The sequence below is a fragment of the Filicampus tigris genome, chromosome 17 (genome assembly GCF_054856515.1).
Source record: "Filicampus tigris isolate MCC_2025a chromosome 17, RoL_Ftig_1.0, whole genome shotgun sequence".
Classification (NCBI taxonomy): Eukaryota; Metazoa; Chordata; class Actinopteri; order Syngnathiformes; family Syngnathidae; genus Filicampus; species Filicampus tigris.
In genome coordinates, this window is record NC_141233.1 from 15,972,097 (window position 1) to 15,992,724 (window position 20,628).

General features: G+C 50.5%; 2 protein-coding genes across 4 annotated transcripts; both read left to right on the forward strand.

Moving 5' to 3' along the window:
• The first annotated feature begins 477 nt into the window (after positions 1-477).
• On the forward strand, positions 478-10,592 carry csf1rb (colony stimulating factor 1 receptor, b). 3 transcript variants are annotated; one of them, XM_086056965.1, is made up of 22 exons: positions 478-607; positions 1,700-1,969; positions 2,061-2,369; positions 2,725-2,861; positions 2,933-3,095; positions 3,418-3,736; positions 3,997-4,112; positions 4,184-4,292; positions 4,372-4,532; positions 4,672-4,784; positions 4,992-5,121; positions 5,191-5,292; positions 5,948-6,058; positions 6,602-6,746; positions 6,857-6,918; positions 7,360-7,451; positions 7,529-7,651; positions 8,454-8,565; positions 8,652-8,751; positions 8,880-8,991; positions 9,069-9,162; positions 9,286-10,592. In XM_086056965.1, the coding sequence occupies exons 1-22, from the start codon at positions 559-561 to the stop codon at positions 9,354-9,356; spliced, it is 3,000 nt and encodes a 999-aa protein (XP_085913091.1). In that variant the 5' UTR covers positions 478-558; the 3' UTR covers positions 9,357-10,592. The 3 variants fall into 3 exon arrangements, 2 of the variants coding, with proteins under 2 accessions (XP_085913091.1, XP_085913092.1); XM_086056966.1 differs by lacking the exon at positions 7,529-7,651; XR_015090289.1 differs by lacking the exons at positions 7,360-7,451; positions 7,529-7,651; positions 9,286-10,592 and having other exon boundaries at positions 9,069-9,106.
• Positions 10,593-11,354: 762 nt separating this feature from the next.
• On the forward strand, positions 11,355-20,186 carry tmprss15 (transmembrane serine protease 15). The gene is made up of 27 exons (XM_086013189.1): positions 11,355-11,472; positions 11,798-11,925; positions 12,021-12,088; positions 12,599-12,735; positions 12,794-12,856; positions 13,228-13,347; positions 13,429-13,519; positions 13,632-13,741; positions 14,163-14,303; positions 14,385-14,534; positions 15,053-15,158; positions 15,257-15,413; positions 15,550-15,691; positions 15,770-15,859; positions 15,976-16,101; positions 16,429-16,572; positions 16,656-16,766; positions 16,844-16,967; positions 17,386-17,481; positions 17,602-17,651; positions 17,722-17,778; positions 18,036-18,180; positions 18,261-18,436; positions 19,488-19,583; positions 19,656-19,795; positions 19,876-19,930; positions 20,007-20,186. The coding sequence occupies exons 1-27, from the start codon at positions 11,355-11,357 to the stop codon at positions 20,168-20,170; spliced, it is 3,105 nt and encodes a 1,034-aa protein (XP_085869315.1). The 3' UTR covers positions 20,171-20,186.
• The last annotated feature ends 442 nt before the right edge of the window (positions 20,187-20,628 follow it).

The following is a 20,628-nucleotide window of genomic DNA, read 5'->3' on the forward strand; positions in this document are numbered from 1 at the left end:
AGGATTGGAGACTTTTGGAGATCTGAGGAGGTTACAGATTGGTCATCTGAGACTGTTTGAGGTCTGAGACTATTGGAGGTCCCAAACTGTTTGAGATCTTCAGCCATAGGTCATCTGAGGTGCTTGGGGTCATCTACTGTGGAATGTCAGAGACCATAGAAGGTTGGAGACTTTTGGAGATCTGAGGTTATTGGTAGTCTGAAACTGCTTGAGGTCTGAGACTTTTGGCAATCTGAGGCCAGAAGAAGTCTGAGACCATAGGAAATTTGAGACGAGTAGGGGTCTGAGCTTGTTGGACATCCAAGACCATTGGAGGTGTAAGACCACGGAAGGTCTAAAACTGAAGGTCTAATGTCATAAACCATTGCCAATCTGAAACTTTATGGCCTGAGAGTCATGATAGTCTGTAGCCATTGGATGTCTGACACCACTGTTTAAGGTCTGAGGGTCTGGGGGGTGGGGGGGGGGGGGGGTCTGAGGAGGCGGACTGAGCCAGGGAGCGCCTGTCAGGAAGTTGAAGAGCTGCTTAAGTGTCAGTCAGTCAGTCAGAGGAAGAAGATGAAGATGTTTTTACCTTTCCTCCTACTGTCACTCGTCTCTGCGGAAGGTAAGAAACCAAACCAAATCACCGCTGTTATATGATGTAGAATATAAAAGTAAGTCATGAGGAGTTATTTACGCTGTTTAGTGGAAAGAGGAACTTGTGTTGAAGCACTGTGACAAGGAAAATAGTTGTTTTTCACATGTATGTTTGTGACAAGCCTTTTAGCAGGTAACTTCATGCTCATTCAAGTCTGTCGTACTCAACTACTGATCAAGTAGCGATATTAACAACACAGATTTGAGAGACAAACATTCCAAGACGGCCAGTCCACTGATTGACTGCATGTGGGCGGAGCTACCTGCTCTCTCTGACGGCGCGGTGCTAGGTGTGTTAGCGGCTAATTTTAGCATGTGAAAATGAGCTTTTTACAAATATTTTTCAACGTTAAGGTTTGACTATTGGACCGTCTTGACCATTTTTCTTTCCTGATCCTGATGAGTACAGCACCTTTTCTTCCTCTTTTCTCTTTTCCAAACACACGCGCGTTACTTCCAAACTGCTGACAGACGTTAAAGTCAAAAGGTTTCACTTCTGTTTTTGCTCACCATCTTGTGAAACTCAACTGTCACGATAACAAAAATCTCTTCTTTGGCCTCAAAATAAACTTCTCAAATCATCTCCAAAAATCTTTGCTACTGTAACAATGAAAATTTCCCCACTGTGGGATCAATAAAGGCATTCTTATCTTATCTTATCTTAAAATAAAGACCTGAATAATTATGTACATACTTATACTTTGTTACATATATGCAGTTTGCTTTATAAAGGCGGCAAGACCGTCGAGCGGTTGGTTGGTTGGTTTGAATCCGGGCTACGGTCTTCCTGTGTGGAGTTTGCATGTTTGCCGGAGTTCCCGGTTTGTTTACATGTATGCTGACATTGGCTGGCCCCAGTCCTGGGTGTACCCGACTTCTCCTCCGACCCACGCCAGATGCACTAGGTGCAATTTTAGCCCCGAAAAATCTGTACAGCTGAAATTGAGAAAAATAGTTTCAAGCTATACCTCCGTACTTAAATACTGCGAAGTACGAGTAACGAACGTCATGCTGAAAAGATCCACGGATCACATGTTGGACATTTTTGTCTTCCGTCTAGACTTTTCTTCTCCATCCATTCGGCTGAATTCAGACCCGGTGCAGAACCTGTCTGAGGTGTCTTTGACGGCAGGCTCCTCTTTCACCCTCAGTTGTCACGGCAATGCATCGTTGCACTGGTCCAGCACGGCGTTCGCCTCGCCATCGGTGGTGCGCGGCGGCGCGCTAAAGGTCTGGCATGCCCGGCCAAGACACACGGGCACGTACCGGTGCGCGTATGCCAACCGCAGCCTTGAACACCTTCACGCCTCGGTGCACCTGTACATCAAAGGTGAGCTAATCAGCGATCCCTTGGATGATGTCACTTCCCGTATCAATTAAGCCCTGGGACGAGGTCACTTCCTTTATCAATCGTCCCTCAGATCCGTCCGACCCGTTCAACGTCTTTGTCACGCCTCGCTTAACGCCCGACGTCAGGGAGGGCGACGACTTCCTGTTCCGCTGTTTGCCGACCGACCCGTCAGTTACCAACCTGACCCTCCGGCTGGAGGAGGACCAGGCCGGGGGGCGGGGCCCTGGTCTGCCCCCGGGCATGAAAGTGAGCGCGGATCCCCGTGTAGGAGTCGTCATACACAAAGTGGACAGAAGGTTCAACGGACGCTACGTCTGCACCGCCTGGAAGAACAATACACGCGTGACGTCCGACACCCTACACCTCATTGTCACGCCCAGTAAGAAGCCCGTGGAGCGCTCACCTGCCTATCTCGCTACCCGGTCCATCTTGACTTGTCCGTCTCTCACCTTTGTGTATCTCGTTGGTCTACCGCTCATCTTGTCTTTCTCTCACTTGTCTGTCTCATCCCACTCAAGTGACTCTCTCCTTTCCGTCTCGAGCGTTCTTGGCGCCCGTCCGTCTCCCGACGGTCTCTCAGTCGACTCCCTTTCGACGTGTCGGCCTCTCACTTGTCTATGTCTCACCGACCGATCCGTCGGCGTTCTATCATTCGCCCGTCTGTCTCAGATCTGTCTCTCAATTGTGTTTTGCACGTCTGTCGCAAATCTTTCTCTGTGTGTGTGTATGTCTAGGGCAGCGTCATCCTCCTGAGGTGTCACTGAATCAGACTGATTTTTTCCGTGTGGTGGGAGAAACGTTTGCGGTGACGTGTCTGACACGTAACCCCTCCCTCATCTACAGCGTCTCCTGGACACACCCCGGAGCGGAGGTGCGACTTGCCCTTTGATGTCGTTTTCCTGTCGTTTCACATTTGACTTATGGTCTCACGCCGGCCTACAGGCTCCGAACACGACGCTGACCCGTCGTTATATTAGCAACCGGTTGTACATGAACAGCACGCTGACCGTTGGCGCCGTCAGCCGACAGCACAGGGGACGCTACGCTTGTACGGCGAGTAACAAGGCCGGCAACGTCACGGCAACGGCCAGGCTTCGTGTCTTAGGTGAGGAAGTCGCAGAAGTGGGAGTAAGTCACATACGTATGTGCAAGACGGAAGTAACCTTGCCTTCCAACAAGTTACTGTGGCAAAAATCACGCGAGTCGGGTTGAGATCGTAAGCAAGACGAGTAAAATCATGACTCGGGTTACGCGAAAACCATAAATCAAGTCGTGAAATCCAGCTCATAACGTAAAGTGCGGATCCTAAAGTTGGTGGCTTAAGTCTGGAGTCAAGTCGTGTGACTGGAGTCCCCCAACACTGCGAGGCGGATCCGGTCACGTGATCCGCGTCCATCCCGACGTTTCACGCGTGTTCTCTCCAACAGACGCTCCGTTCCTGACTGCCTTGGTGGAGCGCCGTACTATCGCGCCAAGTGGCGCCAACGCTAGCGCCAACGCAAGTGACGGGTCAGTGGCGAGCGAGTGGGAAGTGCTCGCTAACTTCAGCATGGACGCAGCGGAGGCTCACCGGCTCAACGGCAGCGGCGGCGGCAGCAGCACGGTGGACGTGCTGGAAGGCGGAGACGTCGTGTTGACCGTCTCCGTGGAAGCATACCCGCCGCTCAGGAGCCTTGAATGGACCTCGCCGACAACTGCAAACGACAGCGCGGCACACGTGCAGAGCTACACGGCAGATGGCTACAGGTTAGCATTAGCCATGATGCCCGCGTTTTGCCACTCTGTTGACTCCCAACACAATTCAGTACCACTCTGGCTCACTTTCTCTGTCCTGTCCTGTCCTGTCCTATTACTCATTGCGTCCCTTCATCACAGGGTGTACCTCTCACTAACCCTGGCCTGTTCCGTCCCTTGTCCTGTTGGATCCTGTCAAAAATCTGATATCTCAATGCATAAGTTCTCCAAATGGAAAGAATTTCAGCCATGGCAAAAATTTCCGTCGGCAGGTCCCAAGCGAGCCTGCTGCTGCGTCGCGTGCGCGACGAGGAGAAAGGTCTTTACGCGCTAAGCTACGCTAACGCCGTTGTCAGCGGCTCCTTCAACTTTGACCTGCGAGTTCTTCGTAAGCAACTCTTGGACCGGCTCATACTCGTTGGCGCCGCCGATCTGACGGCTTGTTTTTGTGCGACGCAGGCGCTCCGAGCGGCGTCATCACGGTGGAGAACGACACCCTGACCTGCAGCGGCTCCGGTTTCCCGCCGCCCACCATCCGGTGGTCGCGATGCAGCGGCCTGGTCGAAACGTACGTTCAAACCGGGGCGGGGAGCCGCCTCCGCCTCCGCCGCGATGTGGTTGGCTCATCCGCCAATTTCCTCGCGCAGGTGCGGCGACGTCGCGGCCAATCAGCCTGATGACGTCGGCACACAGAACGGGGAGGAGCTGAGGAAACACCTGGTCCTCCCGCAAGCGCCAGCTGATGACATCACCATCGAGTGCGTGTCCATCAACAGCGTGGGACGCTCGCGAGATGTCTTTTTCCTGCGTACGGGCGTAAACAAAACCTCCGCGTTGTCGGTTATGTTGTTCATTCGGTCCATTTGTTGGAGCAGCCGATCCGTCAAGTCTTTCTTCTTCTTTTGGCACAGAGGTTCCGTCCAATCGTGTTGTTGTTGCCGTTTCAGGTTCCGCCGGTCCTGGTGGCAGGAGCACGACGACGGTGCCCCTGGCGGCCGCCTCGGCGGCCGCGGCCCTGCTCCTCCTGCTCGTCGTCTTCCTCGTCTGCAGGATCAGACGGGTTGGTGGCTCGTCATGGACACGCCTCCTTGCTCTTCACCCGCATCATCATCATCATCACCTTTTTCTCTTCCTCCACCTCCTGCTCCACCCCCTCCCCGCTTTCTGCCTCCTCCTCCTCATCTTTTTTCCTCCCCCTCCTCTTCCTCACCTCCCCCCCCCCTTCTTCATTCACACCCCCCTTCTCTTTCCCCTCGTCCCGTTGCAGCAACCCAAGTACGAGATCCGTTGGAAGATCGTGGAGAGCTGCTACGGTAACAACTACACGTTTGTGGACCCCAGCCTGCTGCCGTACAACAACCTGAAGTGGGAGTTTCCCCGAGACAAGCTGCGCCTGGGTAATCTTTGACCTCTGGCCAGGTGTGTGTCTGAGCCTGCCGTTGACCTTTGACACCTCTCTCGCTCAGGGGGCGTGTTGGGGTCGGGGGCGTTCGGGAAGGTGGTGGAGGCCACGGCCTACGGCCTCGGCAGCCAGGACGAAACGCGCGTCGCCGTCAAGATGCTCAAACGTAAAAGGCAGCGACGCGACAAGCACTACGACACGACTATGACACGAGAACTGCCGCGCGACGACGACACAACTGCCGCACAACTGACAGTATGCTACTGAAGAACGACCACCGCGCGACTACATTGCAAATATCACACAGCAGCTGCTACACAACAACAACTGCTCCATCACTACGATGCAGCTAATACAAAACGACTACTGCACAACTATCACACGACTACTGCTATCCAACAGCGACTCCACAACTACGGCACGACACCTACTACGCGACTGCAACACACCCGCGACTACACGACCAACTACAAAACTGCCGCACAACAAATCAGCAACCGCGAGGACTACACAACTACTACTAAACAAATCCACGACTACACAAATCCGCTACTACTACGAAGCGACTACTACAACAATTACTGCTACACAACAACAATGCAACCGCTACGGAACTCAACGACACCACTACGCCAAAACAGCTACACGATTAGCACTACTACACGACGGTTACTATACAAACACGAGACAACCCCGCCACAACTATTACTGCAAAACTACTACGCGACTAGCGCGCGACTGCTAAGCAACAGCCACTTCAGGCATACTTCACAACAACTACACAAGTACTTCACAAGTACGACATGCTGTTGCGTCCGCAGCGAGCGCTCACTCTGAGGAGCGAGAGGCGCTGATGTGCGAGCTGAAGATTCTCAGCCATCTTGGTTACCACGACAACATCGTCAACCTGCTGGGGGCCTGCACTCAAGGAGGTCACCTAAGTTCGCCTCTTGCTTTAAAGCGGAAGTCAGCACCAACATTTTTTTTTTTTTTTTTTTTTTTTTCAAGAATATGTTCCCAGCAGGGTTGAAACACGGCATTCGGATTCATTTTGCATTTGTGGAATATCAGTTAAGGGGCAAAATGCACTCGTTGTTAGCCATCTCTGGGGGCGGCCATTTTGTCACCTCTGTCGACTGAAAACGACATCACAACTGCTCACGACGACCAATCGCGGCGGACCTGTTTTCGGAATCTGAGCCGTGATTGGTCGTCGTGAGCAGCTGTGATGTCATTTTCAGTCGACAGAGGTGACAAAATGGCCGCCCCCGGAGATGGCTCAAAACGAGTGGATTAACACTTATTCCACAAATGCAATATGTTTCAACCAGTGGCCTTGCATAGAACATATTCTTGAAAAAAATAATGTTTGCGTTGACTTCCCCTTTAAGTCACTGCACCTAACATCACTTAAGTTTACCTCGCTTGGCTTCACTTCAACTGGCCAACTTGCCTTCCGTTGCCGTCACTTGCAGGGCCCATGCTGATGATCACCGAGTACTGTTTCCATGGCGACCTGCTCAACTTCCTGCGCGCGCACGCTCAGCACTTTGTGGCAGCCATGTTGAGTCTGGAGCCGGCCGAGCACGACGCCAAATACTCCAACATCAGACTCAGGAGGTCAGGCGCCCTCTTCTTCGACTGTTTCGCGTACGCGCACGCACGGCACACTAATGGCGTGTGCGTATGCATGCGTGTGTCTGCGTGTGCGCACGCTTCTGTGATTGCAGTGACAGCGGGATCTCGTGTTGTTCCAAATATCAGGAAATGCAACCGATGCTTTCGGACTCAGGTGACACACACACATCCCGACGCCTGGACAGACACACACTCACACGCACGCACACGAACAAATGTCTTACACGCACACACACACACGCACCTTTCTGATACCTTTCTGAGGACTTTTTGGCATAATCACAGGGTGACCTTTTTATTGACCTTTGGAGGTCATTTACATGGTGACAAAGTGAGGACCGGCCAAAATGTCCTCACTTCCCAAAAATGTCCTCACTCTGTTGGTTAAAAACTCATACCGGTCCTCACAATGTAGTAATTACAAACACATACACAAATGTCTTACACGCACACACAAACACACATCACACACTTGCACAGCGTGAAAACACACGATCGCTCACAACACACACACAATGACACTTGCGTGCGTGTGCGCGCGTGTGTGTGTGCGTGTGTGCGCGCGTGTGTGTGTGCGCGTGTGTGTGTCCTTCAGGTGTCAAGAGGAATGCACATTTCTGTATGAGCGACCTGATGAGGTTTTCATACCAGGTGGCTCAGGGTTTGGACTTCCTGTCGACGCGAAATGTAACACGCACACACACACGCACGCACACTTCTACACGTATGTGAGTGTGGCGAACCAACGCGTGTGTGCGCGTCAGTGCATCCACAGAGACGTGGCGGCGCGGAACGTCTTGCTGACCGACCGCCACGTTGCCAAAATCTGCGACTTCGGCTTGGCGCGAGACATACGCAACGACGACAGCTACATCGTCCAAGGAAACGTCAGTGGGCAACCGCGCCAGTTCCGCACAACGGCGACCACGCGACCAGCGCACAATAACAAGACGACAATCACACAGCAAACTGCACAACTACTTGCTGACTACTGCGACACAATTATTGCACGTCGCTCGCACAGCAACTACTGCTTGACTGCGACGCTACAACGACCCAAATACGACACGGCGACTACGCGGCAATTCTACGACAAGTACACGACGTACCGCAGAGGAACTACACGACAAAGCTACTACACGGCTACGACGCAATTCCTGTACAGTGGCACCTCTACTGAGGAAATTAATTGGTTCTGGAAGAAATTTCTTAAGTACTACATTTTGTAAGTAGAGACGCGTTTTCCATGTAAATGCCCTAATCCGTTCCAAGCCCCCCCCCCCCAAAATTCAGACATAAATGTTTTACAAAGCATAAAAATGCATCAAAACATGTAACAAATACATGTTACAATTAGATTATTGCGCAATAAATGAGAGTTGTACATAATGTAGAGACGTTCGTAAGTAGAGGTACCGCTGTACTAGCTAACATTGCGCAACAAGGACCCAACTGCTGCACATCTGACCGACAGCGCCCTCTTGTGTTTTATTTTGACACGCAGCTTCCGCTGCGGTGAGCTTCCTGCGGCCTTTTATTCGGACGGGCAACGTCTGACGTCCTTTTATTTTGACAGTCAGCTTCCTGCCGTGTTTCCTTGCGACCGTTTGCTTCAGGCTTCTTTTCCTTTGCTTCCTGTTGTCTTTTTAACTTTGACAGTCATCTTGCGGTGTGGTTTTATTTTGGCAGGCACGTCTGCCGGTGAAGTGGATGTCCCCCGAGAGCATCTTCCAGTGCGTGTACACGGTGCAGAGCGACGTTTGGTCTTACGGCGTCCTGCTGTGGGAAATCTTCTCCCTCGGTAAGCGCGGCGGCGCTCGCGCTCGACGCTCGCCGGCCTCATGTGACCTCTCGTGACCTCACATGACCTCTGTCTGTCTCCTTCAGGGAAGAGTCCTTACCCCAATATCGCCGTGGATACCAAATTCTACAAGATGATCCAAGATGGTTGCCACATGGACCGGCCTGACTTTGCCCCGCCGCAAATGTGAGACCCCCCCCCCCCCCCGTAACCCCTCCCCCCCCCGAACCCGTCAATCCAGTTGATCGGCAGCCGATTGGGGACGGCGACGGGCTTTGCTGTCAGTCAACTCGATTGACAGGTCTCGTTTTCAGGTACCGGCTGATGACGTCGTGTTGGAGTTTGGAGCCGACCGAGCGGCCGACGTTCAAGATGATTGGTCGGCTGATCGAGAGGCTCCTCCCCTCCGCGGCTCAGAGCGAGCAGGTGAGGCCCAATCGCGTGCCGGCCTGCGATTTGACGGACAGTTTCGATGTTCAATCGCTTTCTTTTTGGCGCCGAAGCCGACGTACAAGAACATCGACGAGCGCGGGGAAGATGAAGAGCGCGAGGAAGAGGAGTCCGGGGGCGGTGACTCCTTGAAGGGGGAGGAGCTAGGTGACTCCCACAGAGTGGCTCTTTAATCTTTCTTAAAACTTAAACACTGTCACTGAGTGTGTCTTTCCTGACGGGCTGCCTGTGTTTTGACCGCCGTCGCCGCGTGTCTCTTTGCCGCTTCAGAGGGCGGCGAGCAAGACGAGGAGTCGATAAAGATGACGAGGATGACGAAGAACATTTACCAGCTGTCCTGATGCTCTCGTCTAATCAGCTTTGAACCAACCTTTCTTTCGTGGTCATCGATGACCGCAACACGCTTTCAAAAACATTTCCTTAGTAAGTCAAAGGTCCATTTTTGAAAAAACATTTTTTTTTTTTTTTTTTTGGGAGAAGTGTGAACCCGAGCCCGGGATTCATCGGATCGATGAAGACGATAAGCAAATGCTGACGAACGCTGTTAAGGTAGCAACCTTTGCACAGTTGGCGTAGCAAGTGCAATGTGATGCTCTTATTCTGAAAGTCAAAGTGAGCCACTTCTGGTAGCCGAGGTTGCTAACTTCTAAGCGATCATCTTTTAAATTGTGTTTTTAAAGAAGACAGTCCAGTCCAGTCCCATTGTGGAGTTTTGCTTTGAGTGTCGCACCATCTCGTGCCACAACATGATCGGGTTGCACTGAGTTCTTCTGGATGTACAATACGATACAATTTTATTTGTATAGCGCATTTCACAACAGCGAAAGCTGTAACAAAGTAAATGCGTTTTTCATTAAAAGCGAGGAGAAGAGGCAGAGACGGTCCCCTACTAAGCGGAGACATGTGCCTGTGAGTATTGTCATGTGCTATTTTGGTACGCGTAGCTCCTCCTTGTTTGAAGGTTTAGAATTGCCATAACTATATCTATGCTAATTTCCTTTAACCAGTCTATTGTGTTTTGCATTATATGTTAGCATTAAGCTAGTGGACTTTTGTTGTTAATGTGTACAGTTTGGCATTTAAATATGCAATGATGAATTACCTTTGTTTTTCTGTGTCAGCTTCACAGTAAATTTCGACTGGTAGTGACAAATAAAACTTTTTTTTTGCTTCTTGGTTGCCATGTGTACCTAAAAGGTCACATGTCAGACAATCTTTGATGAGGATTGACGGACGCAATTGGAGGTTTATCGCTTGACGCTTGTTTGCTCACGTTGTCCTCTTGTACTTTTCGGACGCATTAATAACAATAATGTAGAAATCATGTGACACTTTTACTGCCACTGGACTTTCTTTCGCACGCGTACGATGTCACACACACACACACACACACACACACACACAAACCTGATGGGAGGGGCGGCTGGAAAAAAAAAAGTCATTTATTGTGTCAGCGCGTGTGTGTGATTAGCATGAGTGCTGCTTATCAATCTTTTGTGCTCGATTATAAAAAGTCCGCAAATCTTCTCCCGCGCTCAAAACGTTTGGAAGGAAAATAAAGTTGAAGGTAAATCATTCGTTCACCCATTTGATTATTCACAAATGTTAATGCCTTCACTCATGTACTCAATACCTCTTTCACTTCTTCGCTCACTTATTCTTACCTTTATATTTTTCCACATTTACTGATTCACTCTCTCGCTTATTTACACATGGAGGTGTTCATTTGTGCACTCATTCACTGGTTCACTAGTTTATTTGTCCACTCGACTGCGCGTTCTCATTTATGCTCATTCATTCATGTGTTCGCGCACTCATCTATATACTTTTTGTGCACAGTGACTTCATCATTTTACGTTCATTCCTCCACTCATTTACTTGTTGCCACCCGTGTTGAGTTCATTTGTTCATTCATTAACTCATTTAAAGTACGTGTTCATTTGTTTGCTCCTTTTTCCTCTTCATCCGTCTTGTTCACCCGTTCACTCGTTCGCGTTTCCACCTGTTACTGTGTGTTCATTCCTTCACTCGTGTGTTCATGGAGTCACTGGTTTATTCGTTCACCGGCTGATAGGTTCATTTGTGCCTGCATTGGCTCATATGCTTGTTTATTTTTGGGGTGTTTGAATGTTCATCCGTTTACTCGTTGACTCATTTATTTACTCGCTCGCTTTCTTGCTCACGCATTCACTCATTTCTTAATCAATTTGTCTACTCTAAACTTGTTCAGACACTTTTACTATGCATTCATTCGTTCACTTACGAACGTGTTCACGTTGGATTGAGGTCGATCAATCAATCAATCAGTGTATCAGGTTGCGGTCGTGTGCCGGTCCAGGATGCGAGTGCGCGGCGGTTGTTCTTCCTTCAACTGCCTGCTGGTGGCGCTGTGCGTGCTGCTGCTGCTGTGCTGCGCCGCGCTGACGGCGCTGATGTGGGCGGAAGCGCCGGCGCCGGGTGAGCTCCTCAATTCATCCGAAGCCATATCATTAAAAGTATTACTTTGCCGCCATCTGGTCAGGGAATAATAGCCTTAGTGTCAGGGAATTATGTTGACGTGTGAAGTCTTCACAACTATGTTGAAGTGTGCTGATTTTAATTTAGACCCCAAATTGTGCTTTGCTGCCATCTAGTGGCATCTTGATGTCCAGGAATTAAAGTAATGAGTTTCAATGAAACAAATATGGCGCTTTGCTGGCATCTATGGGCAATTGAAAGCTTTTGTATTTTTGACTGACTGACTGACGGGACGGCTAACGCTAATGAAAGGCGCGCGTGTTAGGCGTGGAGGCGGAGGGGGCGGGGCTGCGAGGCGAACTGGCGATTACGCACGGCGCCGAGTTCAGCCAGGATCTGCGCAACGGCAGCAGCGCGGCCTTCAAGTCGCTGGCCTTCGACGTCCAGCAGCTGGTGAGCGAGCGAGCGGGCGAGCGGGCGGGCGGGCGGGCGAGCGCCGACGGGCCATTGATGACGGGCCGCCGGGCTGACTCGTGATTGGTCGGCAGGTGCGCGAGGCCTTCAGGCGCGGTGGGCTCAGCCGGCGCTTCGTGACGTGCGACGTCGTCGCATTCACGTGAGGAGCACGCGCACATGCACTCATGATTGATCATTTACTCACTGATGATTGAACAAATTGGTTATTGCTCGACCTTGATTAAAGTACTGACTATGAAACACAATGACATTTTTCTATCATTGACGATCATTTCAATCACTGATCAACACAATAGTTATTGAAAATTGATTATTGCTCATTATGCATTGGTTATCAAAACAATTGATTATTTAGAATGGAATATTGACCATTCATTATTGAACACACATATTTTTGATCATATAAGACACTGACTTAATGATGATAATCAAGAATTACTTATTCATCACACTGATGACGGAACACATTGCTGAGTGATTATTTATTATTGATTATTGCACATTTGTTTTCAATGACTAATGATTGATTATTGAGCTCACTTATTGACTGTTAAACACAGATTATTGATCACAGAAACCATTGACTGCTGACAATAATTGTTTTTGAACACATTGATCATTGATTCTTAATTATTGGTGATGTCCTCAGTCAGGGCAGCGTGCTGGTGACCTTTGACCTGTGGTTCACTCAGTGGGTGGACAGGCAGGAGGCGGAGCAGCAGATGAAGGCGGGCCTGGAGGACAGCAGAGGATTGGTCGTGGACAGAGACAGCATCCGCATCACGGGTGAGTTTGCGGCCGATGTGATCTTGAAGTTCACTGGTCACGCGAGGCCTTTCCACAGAGAAGGAGCAGGAGGTCACGGCCGCCGCCACAACCTTCACGCCAACCACGACGCCTGTCGCAAGTGAGGAAGACATTTTCTTTTGTTCTTTTTTCGGTTGCAACCGCCTCACAGTTTCGGGGGCTCTAAATTCCAATCTCCTCGTGTTTGCGCTGTTTTTTTCTGGCACACCTGTGCATGTTAGCGTGTTAGATTGAATAAATTGTCCGTGGGTGGGAAAGCGAATGCACCTTTGTCAATTTGTGCCCATTGGCTGGCGACTGGTCCATTCCTTTTCTATATATGCCTTGACATCGACTGGTGACCAGGTAATTGTTTGTCAATACCGAATGTGCGACCCTGTTGAGAATCACTGCTATAGAAAATGGACGGACGGATGTCCAGTGTCCCGTCCTCACCTCAGTTCCTGTGTCCATCTCTGCGTGTGCATCCAGTCACGTGTCCTCATTACCACACCTCCTGCAAGCACTCGCCCACATGCGTCCACGTCGACCGCCTGTGCGACGGCATCGGCGACTGCGCCGACGCTTCCGACGAAGACGCAACTCGCTGCGGTCGGTCCTTTACCTTCCATTTCACTTGCATAAGAGTCGCTTGTTTGTTGCTCTGACAACCGCATCCCCTTCTTTCCATAGCAACGACCTGTGATGGACAGTTCGTGCTGCACGGCCCAACGGGATGGTTTGCCTCAGCCGCAAACAGCAGCTTCTGTCGCTGGATCATCAGGTTCAAAAAGCAGACTTCGGAGACAGACTTTCCGCAAGGCGCTGACCGCCATTGGTTAGCGACCAATCGTTGCTGAAGCTTAACCGTAAAGGTTTTTTGTTGTTGTCTTCAGGGTCCAAAGTGGATTTTCTGTTCAGGTCAACTTCCACAAGTTTGAAAGTCGAGAGAATGTCGACATTGTGAGACTTTACGAAGGAGTTGGTGCTGACAAGAAGATGGCAGGTCAGGAGAGCCCACAGCGAGGCCTGGCTAGATCCTAGATCAGGTCTTGGGTCAGGGCCTGGATCAGATCCTGGACCAGGTCTTCGATCAGGTCCTGTATCAGATGCACATTAAGGTCCCTGTTTTAGGTCCTTGGTCAGATCATAAATCATGTCTTGTAACAGGTCTTAGAACATGTTTAGGATCACGTCCATAGATTAGGTTTTTGATAAGGTCCTGGTCAAGACTTGAAGGGTTTAGATCAAGTATTGGCTTAGATCCTGGACCTGATCTAGTGCATGTCCTACCCCAAGTTCTGATCCGGTCCTGGATAAAGTTGTGTCTCAGGTCCTGTATCGGATCTTGGATCAAGTCCAGTATAAAGAACAGGCCTTTAGCAAGATCCGGTCCTGAGTCAGCATCATTCATTCTTCCATTGCAGCCGAGGTCTCGGGGTCCACCCCTCCCGGGACTGTGTGGCTTATGACCGACCAATCCACTATTGAGTTCTCCTCAGACAATTTTGAAGATGTGTCAGGATTCAACGCCACCTTCAGTGCCAGCAAGCTCTCAGAACTCTCAGGTGCTCACAGTGCTACCTGTAAGACTCTGTGGCAAAAGCAGTGTAAGTATGTTGTGTGTTGACGTAGGTGCTGTTTTTCAGATTCAGAGAAGCTTTCGTGCACATTTGAGCATGGCCTTTGCTTCTGGAGGCAGGAATATGAAGACGACGGCGACTGGCTTCGAAGCAGAGGTGCCACATTCCCACCACTCAGTGGCCCGAGCACAGACCACACACTAGGAAACCTGTCGGGTGAGTTAACTTTTAGTGGTGTTTGATCGGGTCCTGGTCAGCTCTTGGATCAAGTTTCAGATCAAGTCCAATACCAGGTTCTGGAGTTGGTCTTGTATTACATGTAGGATCACTTCCTTGATTGGCTCTTTGATCAGGTTTATGTGAGGTATTTCTCTGGTCTTGGATCAGGTATCGGCCCTTGTCCTGGATCAGGTATTGCCTCAGGTCTAAGACAGGTCCTCGTCAAGTCTAATATCAGGTATTGGACCAGGTCTTGGCTCATGTTCCAAATCAGGTTTTAGAACAAATCTTGGAGCAGGTCTTACGTCAGGTTGTGGGAAAAGTCTTGGATTTGGCTCTATATCAATTTCAGTATCAGGTTTTGGATCAGGTCTGGGATTTTTGGCCTTCAATCAGGTCGAGGATCAGGTTCAGGTCCTTTGGTCAGCTCTTTTATTAGGTCTAAGTCAGGTCTTGGGTTGGTATCTTAGCGTTGTGTTAGCATAGCTGCTAATCACACGTGTTTGCTGACCCAGGTTTCTACTTGATCACCCCACTGAGTCCCGGCCAATGGCTGAAAAGCTTCAGGATCTACAGCCTGCCTCTGACTCCGCCCACCCAGCCTATGTGCCTTAGCTTTTGGTAAAAGACGCAAACTAACGAGGAGATGATTGTCAGGTGTTTAATCACTCAACAGTATGTGTGTGTGTGTCGGGGTGCGCGCGTGTACGCGTGTGTAGGTATCACATGTTTGGAGAAGAGGTACACCGTCTTCAAGTGTTGCTGCTCGGCGTGTCTCCAGCCACTGTCGCCACAGTGGTGTTCCAAAGGGACGGTAACCATGGCGACAACTGGAACTACGGACAAGTGCTCCTCAACTCCACCACCGACACGCACGTGGGTCACGTTTTACGGCTAAAAATAGTTTGAAACAGATTTCAGACATCTTTCAAAGTGCTTTAAAGCTGATTTCAATCTTCTTGAATCATGATCTCTAACTGGTTTCAGACTGACTCAAGTCCGGTGTGCGCAGGTTGTGTTCGAAGCTCTGAAGAGAGGCGGGATGAGAAATGACATTGCGTTGGATGACATCACACTGACGTCCGAGCCCTGCGGCCCCGCCCCACCTGAACCCACATTAGTGCCCACTCCGACTCCCGCGCCCACCATACCAGGTGACCACTGCGCTCCCGGGCCATAATTAGACCGCGTGAAAGCCGACGGACTTTGCCCTCTCTTGTCTGATTGTTCAGCTGACTGCGGCGGTCCTTTCGACGTGTGGGAGCCAAACTCCACCTTCAGCTCGCCAAATTACCCGCAACCCTACGGGAACAGAGCTCGATGTGAGAACATCCGTGAGGGGAATCACTCCCTATTACGGAAGGAGAGAAATCTTTCCAACACAGACCTTCGTTCTTTAAAGTGATATCAAATCACCCCTAATCTTTTGCTCCCACAGGCATGTGGACTCTCCACGCGCTGCCGGGTCGAAACATCCAAGTCCACTTCCTGGACTTCGATGTTGAAGACAACTACGACATTGTTGAGGTGCGCGACGGGGTGGGGCCCAACTCCACTTTGCTGGGTGAGCTGGTATTCATTGTATTTGTGTCGTAATATATCATATCAGAACGATGACTATGTACAAGTCGTTAGCTCATCCACCTTCCAGTTCTGAGTGGGGGTTTCCTCCCAAAAATCATCAAACCAGTTAGCATGTTAGCCTAATTGAAGACGAAGGAATAGCCCCATGAGCGTGAATGCTTGTTTGTGTGGCCTGGGATTGACTGGCAGTCTAGGGTGTACCCCGCTTCTCGCCCCAAAGCCAGCTGGGTTAGGCTACCCGAATGGGGGGGAAGAAGACGGATGTGTGGCTAATTCATGACATGTGGTGTCAACTTGCTTCTCATAGCCGTTCTCACTGGCAGCAGTGGCCCTGCCCATGATTTGTTTTCAACGGCCAATCAGGTGACAGTCTGGTTCTTCACGGACAGCTCGGGTAACGAACGGGGGTTCAAAGCCAACTTCACCTCCGGTTTTGGCTTGGGCTCTCCAGGTGAGCTCTGCTGACCCGAAGCAACAACCACTATCAAGCTGACAGGTCTCAGCCGCACGTGCGCTTTTGTGTGCCTCAACCAGAGCCGTGTGCCGCAGACCAGTTCCAATGTGGGACGGGCAGCTGTGTCCAGGGAAACCATCAGTGCGATGGAAGGGTCGACTGTGGCGACGCTTCGGATGAAGCTAACTGTGGTGAGGATTGCGTGAAATGGGATTTGGCCACGTCGAGTATACTACGTACTGCACGTAACAAAGACGCGCGGGTTCAGTTGTGTTGCAGGTGAACACGTCCGGTCGCCTCCAGTTTCAGATCTCCTCCTCCCGGTTCACCGTGTGTGCAGACACCTGGACCTTGCGCCTGTCTCACTTCACCTGTCAGTACTTGGGATACAGGTAAACTACTTCAGTACCTGGGACACAAGTTGGCAGCTTGTCAGACCTGACCACTCGTTGCCTGGGACACAGGATGACTACTTCATTACCTAAGCTATAGGTAGACCAAATGTCGGACTTGACCTGTCACTAATGGCATACAGGTAGACTACTTGTAGGACCTCTCATACAGGTAGTCCAACTATAGGTCTTGACCCTTTCAGTAACTGTCATACAGTGTACAGGTGGAATACTTCCTGGACCAGACAAGTTGACTACTGTACTTGTAAGAGCGGGCCAGTCAATAGCTGGGAGGCAGGTGGACAACTTGTCAGACCTGACTTGACACAGCCAGGAAGACCAAGTTTAGGGCCTGATTTGTCAGCACAAATACCAAGAGACTACTTGTAGGGCCTTGTAGCTCATTGTCATTGTCCAGGTCCGGGGTGTCCACTCTGCTGCCTGCCGTGCCAGGAGATTCACCTTTTGCCAGTGTCCATGTCACCAGTAACGGAAGTCTGGAATCCAGCGTGAGGTACCTAGGCGCAAAGATTTAGGAGAGTTTCCCCTTTGTGGAACACATGAGCAGTTGACGCGATGCACAACGGAGGGCCGTGGCGAGTCACCGGAGAGTCGATTGTTCGTTGTTTTTCAGTGACCGTTGTTTTGGCCACCGCGTGGTTTCCCTCCACTGTGACAACCAGCGTGAGTATCTGCACCGGTCATGTCTCACTGATGAACTCACCGCGTCACAGTTGGCGTCTTTATCTTACAGCATGCGGCGTTCGTTTAGTCGCCAATGACACCGTTGACCAATCAGCAGCCAGGGACGGTAAGAGCAGCAAACTACACAGAACCATTCGCAAATTCGCTTGTTTTTTTTTTGTTTTTTTGTGGAACCTAACATGAGCTACTAGCTGAAAATAAAACATCTCTTCGAGACTACTGCCGTATTTTTGCCTTCTTTCTGCGAAGTGCTAAGATGCCGCCAAAGTGCCGTCACTCACTTGCCGTTCCCTTGGTTCACTGTACTTCATTTTTTGCTATTTCCAACAAGATTTAGCCTTTGATTTTTTTTTTCCAAATAAGGGGAGGTCAGAGTGGTGGGCGGGTCGGATGCCGCAAAAGGGGCGTGGCCCTGGATGGTGTCGCTGCATTGGAATGGTCGCCACGTGTGCGGTGCCACATTGCTCGGTCGCCGTTGGCTGCTGACCGCCGCCCACTGTGTGTACGGGTGAGACCACCTGGCCGATGATTGGAAATGGAGACGTTTGAGTGGCTGACGGGTTTGAGGACACGCCGCGTCTTTGACAGGAAGGTCCGCCCCTTGAGCCGCTGGTCGGCCAAGGTGGGTCTTCAGGCTCAGAGCCGCGCCGGTGACGCGCACTCCTTCCTAATTGATGCCGTGCTCATCCACCCGAGCTACAACAGACTCACCAAACAGGCCGACATCGCCATGATGCGCCTCAGCACGCCCGCCAACTTCACTGGTATTACGACACACAAGCACACACTTCCTGTTCCTGGGACGGTAGCAAGGAAGTAGACTCTTAGACTTCCTGATCCTGCGATAACGCTGAGAAAATAGACTTTCTTGTCCTGGGACGTGAATAAGGAAGTAGAACAGGGGTGTCAAACTCCGGTCCTCGGGGGCCGCCCTCCTTCATGTCTTGGAGGTTTCCTCGTCCAACACACCCGATTCAAACGATCGGGATCAAGATCAGGCTCCTGCAGAACTTGCTGATGAGCTGATCATTTGAAACAGGTGAGTTGCAGCAGGAAGAGATGGAAAACAGGCAGGACAGCGGCCCTCGAGGACCAGCGTTCGACACCCTTGAAGTAGAACTTCCTGTTCTGGTGATAGTAGTGGGATGGTTGACTTCCTGTCCCGTTGGTAACTGTGGGGAAGTGGACCTCCGGTTCCTGTGGTAGTCTTGAGGAAGTAGACTTGCTGTTCCTGTGACAGTAATGTGGAGGTCAACTTTAGGGAATCGGCACCGATATTTGGCTTTTTGATGAATATCGCCATCGGCCTTTTTTAAAAATCTGGAAATCAAAACAAAGATATGTGAAAGTTTAAACATTTCTGTCATTTTGAAGTTTTCATTTACTGTAGAAAACTACATGGAGCTAAGTTTTCATTTATCCTTTTTAAGACATGCTGACAATCCTGGGTGCTCCCTGAACTTTTTCTTAGAATTTTGTAACAGAGATGTATACTGTCAAAAATGTCTTATAATAATGATTTTTTTTTTAAAAAAACAACATTATGCAACCCTGAAACATTGTTCAATAAACATGCTTAAAGACGTTACAACAAAGTTAATAGTACATTTTCTTTAGATTTTGATGCCAATATTTTGCTTTTTACTGAAACTGAATATCGGCTCCAAATATCGGTTATCGGCCACCTTGACTACTAATAATCGGTATCGACCCTGAAGAAAGCATATCGGTCTATCTCCGGTCAACTTCCTGTTCCTCGAATTGAACAGACCACACGTACACTCTCAATGACTCTGCGTGTGTGCGCATGCACAGATCTGATCCAGCCAGTGTGTTTACCTGACAAGGGTCAAGAGTTCACAGCCGGAAGGAAATGTTGGATTGCTGGATGGGGACGACAGGCTGAGGAGGGTCAGTCAACTGTCCGTCTGTCTACCTGTCTGCCTCGCTACCTGTTTGTCCACATGTGTGTGTGTTGCTCAGGTTCTCTTCCAGACATTCTGCAGGAGGCCAAGGTTCCCCTGGTGGACCGGGTCTCATGCCAGCGCGCCTTGGCCGAGTACACCATCACGTCCGGCATGCTGTGTGCGGGCTTCCCGGAGGGCGGAGTCGACTCATGTCAGGTGATCTGCTAGCATCCCGCCCCTCGGTTGGACGTCCGCAAAAAGAGTTCAAAGTTCACCGCCGGACTTTTTTCACACAGGGCGACTCTGGCGGTCCTCTCATGTGTGAGGAGGAGGGACGCTGGACTCTGATTGGTCAGTTTCTTGTGAACTCTTCCATTTCACAGGCAACACTTGGGAATGAACTTCCTGTGTGACTGGTCGCCGACAGGTGTCACGTCCTTTGGGATGGGTTGCGGTCGGCCTGGGAGGCCGGGCGTCTACGCCAGAGTCTCGGCCTTCGTCGCCTGGATCGCAGAATCGCGACGCTCCCCGTCGCCTTTTCTTCCTGTCCTTCCTCCTCCTCTTCCACCTCCTCCTGCTCCTTGGCATTGACTTCTCCTTGCTTCCTTTCCTCTTGTCTTCCTCCCCCTCTTCTTCCACTTTCTCTTCCTTCTTTTCTTCCACTTTTTCCTCCCCCTCCTCTTCCCCCTTGACTCCCTGTTCTTCCTCTTTATCCTACTTTTCCTCCTCGTCCTCCCCCTCCTCCTCCTCCTCCTCTTCCTCCTCCCACTCCCTGCGGAGGCCGTGACGACCGATGACATCACCCAACTTCAGCTGGCCCGATAGGCTGCAGTTCAGAATCCATGTGCACAAAGTTGTTCTTTTATCACGTTACGCTTTTCTTTCTCGCCAACTTTGACTGCGTCGCCGGATCAACACACACACACACACACACACACACCCCCACACACACCCGCTCACCCTCACACACACTCACACGCAGAACAGAGTGTGTGGGTGGAGTCAAGAGTCTGCAGGACTTGTCTGTTGCGTGAGTACACACGCACGCC